The 6,578-nt window shown below is 42.1% G+C and overlaps 1 protein-coding gene across 1 annotated transcript in view; it reads right to left on the bottom strand.

The window, feature by feature from the left end:
- TRIM67 (tripartite motif containing 67) overlaps window positions 1-2,196 on the bottom strand; it is a 43,705-nt gene extending 41,509 nt beyond the window's left edge. Inside the window, exon 1 of the mRNA XM_017744892.1 lies at window positions 2,122-2,196. Within this exon, the coding sequence (XP_017600381.1) occupies window positions 2,122-2,196 (75 nt within the window). The remainder of the gene's footprint in view (window positions 1-2,121) is intronic.
- Window positions 2,197-6,578: the final 4,382 nt, after the last annotated feature.

Below are 6,578 nucleotides of genomic sequence, written 5' to 3'. Positions count from 1 at the left end.
AAAAATAATATATGGGGAAGGGAGGCGGAGGGCGGAGGGAGGGCAGGAGTAGGAAGGGGCGGGAAGAGCCCTTTCCATCAAATAAAGTGGTCGCTCTCTCTACGGCTGGGAAAGGCTAAAACATTTTTAAAGGATCTCTACACAGCGATGTCTTCATATCTTTAAATAAAGCCATTGTTTGGGTAGCAGATTGAACGCAGGAGGGGTTTCGTTATCTCTAGTAACCCTCTCTCCCCTCCCCGAATTAAAGGAGGATGCTTACCAACAAACTAAGCTCGTGCCTCTCCTTCATACGGCTCTCACCATGCCGGAGCACAACCAAGATGCACAAAATGTCAGGCACTGACAGAGGGAGGGATGAGATAGGGGTTAAAAGGGAAGCACGAACCCCAGCTACGAACACTGTGGCTGGCAGGGGCGGCAGAGCGCAGCAAGCGGGGGACGTGCCGCATCGCCCCAGCTCCCAGCCCTGTGACCCCAGCAGGTATCTGCTGCGAAGATAAATCAGGGATGACAGCTGAGAGTTTGTGAACTGAAAATAACCATCCTTAGAAGAAAGAAACCAGCAGTGGGAAATCCCCCATCTGTTTTGTTTACATACGCTTAGCGTGGATGTAACAGTGGTTTATTTCATAGTGAAGACATTATATGTAAGAGTGATTTCACTGATATTTATTATTGTTATTCTTCTATCTTTTCCAACAGCCACTACCACACAAACCTCAATTCCATAAGCAGATCCTAATTTTTTGTTTGTTTTAAAATGCAAATTTGTCTTATCAAAACAGCTATTTAAAAAATGAGGAACTAAGTGGTATTAAATGAAAAGGAAAAAAAAGAAAAGAGAAGAAGAGATAAGATATGAAAACCATTGAGTCTCATCATAATGTTTCTCAGTAAATGACAAGGGTTTTTGTGACACTGGTTAGGAAAGGGTTTCCTAGTTTCAGGGTTTGCTTTTGCCAGATTATTAAAACTGTTGATGCACAGAAAAGGAGGAATGGGGTCAGAGAATAGGAATATATTAGAGCTTCAATTTTTTCAGTCTTTCCTCTCTGCAGTTCCTTTTTGTATCTTGCCCAGACGCTGTCATGACAAGCTGAGGGGGGGAGAAAAGCCCCGAGGGGTTTGAAGCTTTGTAGTTCTTCATTTCAGGGTGAAAAGCAGCAGGTTTGGCCTCTGGCACATAGTAGAAACAGCCGTGACCCACATAAACCTGCCTGTCATCTAGCTAGGTATCTTTTTCTTTTATGTGACCTCTGTGCTGAGATTGAGAGTTTATAGACTGATTGAGTGTTTGGGCTACCTCCAGCCAGAAGCCTCAGTTGTGCAAGAAGTGTTCTGAAACACCACTGATTTCACAGCTACCTTATGCTACTACATAGTAAGAAAAACTTGTGGGTGAAATACTGTTATCTTCATAGTTGCTGTTCTCTGCTGTACCATCTGTCAGCAGCAGGAGTGGATGTACTCTAAAGATTTCTTGCAGACCTATAGGGGAATCCAAGTCACAAATTTCAAGTCTGTCTTGGAAGTCATAATCCTAAAGGTAATTTTGAAGGCATGGTAGCTTTTTCATGGACTTTTGCCTTCTTTCATTACGTGTCCTGTGTGTAAGGTGACAGTAATCATAATGTGCATAATGGTAACATCAAGTCTGAGACATCTGAGAAAAAATGGACAGGTATATGGTGGAAATGTAAAGGTATGAACACCAAACCTGAGCAATTACCCTTTATAGCTCCTTTTTAGCTGGGGTTTGCAACTTCCAGAGTTCTAATACACTGAATTTTACATATCCATTTCCAATCCTACTCTAGAGTATATGTAAAATCCTAGAATTGCTGGCACTTGACATGGGAAGTGGCAAGAAAGAAACCATCTCGAAAGTACACTGTCTTTCAAACCCAACTTTTCTTCTCTCCACAAACCTGACTTGACCTGAGAGCATATCGCTATAGTAGGTGACATTTGAAATGGAGATTAAAAAGGGGATCTGTTCTTCTCTGTTCTGTGGTGTAACTTTATGTCATTCAGGGTCTCACTCTACTGAATGAGTCTGAAATGTTAATGCCCAGGAGAGCTATGGCTTTGAGAGCAGGGAAAGCTACACTTGTTTACCTGTCCTATTGGTCCCAGAACAGCTCTTGTTGCCAAGGAGTTGTAGAGTTTCAATGCAGAAACCTTCAACCCCATGGCACCAGAGACTGCTGCTGGAACTAGCACCTACTTGAACAATATTCAATGCTCTGATGAGTTTAGGTTGCAGAGCACAGATTCTTCTCCTTATGAAAAGTATTCCTCTATATAACTGTAAGTGCACTGCTGCTGATGGAAGTGAACAGTCAAAGCATCACTGTCACCCATATACTGCTCCAGAGGTCAGAATGGAAACTGGTCTAAGAGTTGAAAAATGTCACTGAGCTTGAGCAGACTGACCTTGGACACCCTTACTCTTGATGAGGAACAGATCCCACCAAGATGATTCCACTAATTTTAATGGAACTATTCATAAAGAACTATTTGGTCTGAGCCTGAAGGAACTGGGCCTTTACTATGTTTTGTAATGACAGCATTATTATAATAGCCACGATCCCTATGATTTTTCAGCTTTTTATGTTCAAATGAGTCTTTAATCTGTTAGAGCTGTAGTGGTGTATGGATAACCTAGAAACCCTATACTGGAAATCCTAGCTTTGATCTTCATTTTAATACTTCAGTATCACTAGTATCATCCCCTTAAACTGTTTACCCTTTGTAAGAACTTATTAGCGTCTTTTCTATCCCCTCAATGGGAAAAAAAAGCCAACGAGGTTTATTTATAGATTTACATTTAAAAAAACATAAGGCAAGTGGTTCAACCCTGCAATAAGGAAAGATTTGATTAATCTTTTTGCCTCTCTTGCTTTATTGCTTATGCCTTCTCATTCTGCTTGTTGTGACATTTTTGTTGACTTCCCATTCCTTTTCTTGTACTTTTTTATATTTTATATTGCCCTCACACATAAACCCGTTTCCAGATAGTTTTTCTTCTTTCTTTTCTCATTTTTTTTCCCTTCAGTGGCTGTCCACCAAGGTCACTTCACTTTATTCAGTTTTCTTCTTTTACCACTGCTGTTCCTCCATGGGGAATTTTTTGATTCCAGTATTCCAACATCGCTTCCGCTAATGGGCATCACTCCAAGCACACATCCTCTCATTTGAAGGGCAACAGAGGAGAAAAAGGATCTTATCTCCACAGGTTCTTATTCCATTGCAAGAAGGAGAACAGAGAAATAGAAGGAGAACAAGTGCAGAGAAGATAAAATGCACTTGGGCTAAAGCCAGCAGCTTGTGTGGTGGTGTGAGCGGAAGAGTCTCACTGCCTCGTTAAAAATGCAGGGTGCTCAATTATCAGCAGAGGATGCCCTCAGCAACCACTGTGGACAACACAGCTGCACCTGCTGGTCATCTCTGAATTTTAGGCTGGATTCTAACCAGTGGCTGTACACACACCCCACACACCTCAGCATTGCTCCTATGCATAATAAAAACCCAACACAGTGTAATCTCTCCTGTGTGCTTATTCTTCATCGTGTTCTTTACCCATGCTCGTCTTCCCAACATTACCGGCTCTGGTTGAAGCTGGCATTGCATGTTCTGTTTGAGGGGGAATGTGGCAAAGAGGCACAGGAAGGCACAGGCTTCCACTATGGCTTAGAGGAAAAGCTGATCTGTATGGCCCATGGGTCAGCTTTGGAAATGGTTGCTGTGTGCTACCCCTTTCCCTTCTCTCCTTGGTTTTGTAGATTTGCATTACGTACATTATGTAGGTGTAACAGTTTTGAAATTGATCTTGCTCTGTGTTGTTTTGGGTGGGTGTTTTGTTGTTGTTTTTGAGGGGTTTTTTGGGTTTTTTTTGGTTGTTGTTTTTTTGAACATGCATTCAAGTAGCTATTATATTATTTAGGGTTTTCAAATATTTGCACATTGATCTGTTCATGAAAGGAAGGACGGCAAAGCTTGGCAGCAGCCCAGAAGAGTGCCACAGAAGCATGGCTGCTCATAAAAAGCTTATCTGTTGGCTAGCAGAAGACTGTATCTGTAATAGAAATGCAGCTACATATTGAATTTTCTCTGTCAAAGGAGTAAATCTGCCATAAAAAATATAATTCACAACTGAGGACAATTCCATACAATGGAATTTTGTTCAGAGTGTCTGCTGAGTATATGTTTGTTATGATGGTTAAACGGCAAAAAATGGTGCTTGATCCTAAACACTGCTTGATAAATACTCACACTCCTAAATCTATTTCAGCCATCTAAGAATGGAATTCAATACAGAGAAAAATAGTGCTTTAAACATATATGCCAACAAAAAGGGGTAGGTTGGCGCAGACCAAATTTCAGTAAGAGATCACTTTCAATACTTCTTAACAAATTCATATTCAAAAGAAAGCAGAAAGAAAATGCAAAAGGCACTAACCTATAATCAGGACTCTTGAAAAATAAGAGCTCATGTTTCTGTGATGCTGTGAAAATGCATCGTCCTGCAAGCCTTTGGAATTACTCCAGGGACATCTTGGTTTCCTGCTGTGCCAGGATTCCACTCTTTCTTGCTGTTTTTGTGCAGTGGAGTGAAATACTTTTCCTTCAGTGCTACAGTTCAACTTGCAAGCAGCATCTCAGGGATGTTTGCTCTTTTGAGAGGTGAGAGCATGGGAGGGCTGGACCCTGTGCAGCTGCATGTGAGGGACAACAGAGAATGGTGCCCTGCTTTGGACCCATTTCAGAGCACCAAAGGGTTAACATCCTCACACCATAATTGTTATAGAGCACTCGTGTCATGTTTGCTGCCTTTTTTAAAGTAACAGTGTAAACTTCTCATAGAGATGATTTGGTTTCAATGGTATTACAGCAGAGACTGGGTTATGCCTCCTCATTTGTTCCCTGGGCCATCTTGAGGAGAGAGGGTCGCAGGAAGCTGTTCTGAGCACGTGCTTTGCAGTCTGCCTCAACCCTCTGCACCTGTCCTGACATGGTTCCCTGCTCCCTCAACTGTACCTATTGTCATTCCATTCATGCCTGTTAAGAAAAGTTTACATTGCTTTTTAAGAAAGTAGTCAAGGATTACATAAAATCCAAGCCCGTCCCAATATTCTCTTTTAGAAGGAAGGCTGGAAGGAGGAAGGAAAAAGTAATGGCATCCTAAGCATTGTGGAGTGGGAAGGAATAGACAAGAGGGACAAACACCCCTACAAAACCAAACAAGGAGTAAGTAATCTCAACATTGATGCACCAGTGTTTCCTAAGAGCAAAGGAAGGGAAGGAAAACATACTTGGATAAGAATCTAGACTGGGTTAGGCACTTGTATATATAACTGTAAAATGGAGGTAAATTGCCACCATGTGGCAATCTCTTCACATATAAAGAAAATCCTTAAGGGGGTTGTGAAGTTTTGTCCCTGAAAGGGTGGGCAGTGTTCTGTGAACAGAGCTAGGGAACTGATCCAAGTGTGACTCACTGAAAAAGGCTTCTTACCAAGAAGGGAGGCCCAAGTAGCTTTTTTACTTTATTGTACTATATATGTCTTGTCTTTTTTAAGAAAAGACAAAAAGTGTTATTCTTGTTTAGCAAGAGACAACTAGTGAGGAAATCTCCCTGAGCAGTGAAGGATCTATAAATAACTCAAGAGATGGGCTTCTATTCTGCAAGTAGCCTCAAGTGAGCCCTGAATGTGTATTTGAAAGACCAAGAGACCTGTGAAACCTGACTCTACTGTAGGTACTGGGACAAAATTTACATGGAGTTCTAGTGGGTTTGACCAAAGACTCCTCTATGTACTGCAGTGGCATGCAGGAGCATCTAAAATGGGGAGCCTTGGAAGCAGCATAGAGAAATGAGGGGTAGGAGCCAAGAAAAACATAGGCGATTATAACTGTGAGTGGGGCCAGATTGACAGGTTGCAGAAACAGAGGCTGTCTTGAGTTTCCTCTTTTCAGCTTTGTTTCTGATAAGTAAACAAGAACTCCCACATTGCTATGCACCAGAGAATCAAGACAGAAGAGGCCTCTTATGTGCATGGAGACTCAGGTCCTGTAATCTGGCATAAATCGGTGTCACTGCTGTAAAGGAAGGTTCTTTCTGACACCACCCCCAGCTGCCCATTGTCACCACCTCTCCTGCACTTACGGTAGCTTTCAGACAGCCACAAGCATTAATCCAGGCCAGGACAAATAGCTTTCAGCATCAGCATCTTGATTCAGAGGTGTCTGTGCCTACACAAGGACAGGAGAGAGGAGGAATGGCCCCTTGCAGCACCACTGAGAATTTGTACAAGATCCAAAAAGCGGTATCTGTGGTCTGAGACATCAGCATCAGTCAAGTGGGGAGGCAAGTCCACAAGATGCCAAGCTTTTTTCATCAACACACCTCACCTACATGAGATTTAAGCGTCCTTCTTTTCAGAAGCCTACTGAGCTGCCCAGTAGGAGGGAGCAAATCAATCGCACTCACACCAGCAATGTATTTTTTTGCTTCATTTAGCATTACATTTCCTGATTTGAAAAACACCTTCATTCTGCTTTTGTCCTCTCTT

This window comes from Corvus brachyrhynchos, unplaced genomic scaffold (genome assembly GCF_000691975.1).
Source record: "Corvus brachyrhynchos isolate BGI_N302 unplaced genomic scaffold, ASM69197v1 scaffold70, whole genome shotgun sequence".
NCBI lineage: Eukaryota > Metazoa > Chordata > Aves > Passeriformes > Corvidae > Corvus > Corvus brachyrhynchos.
This window is presented reverse-complemented; position numbering and strand designations above follow the sequence as displayed.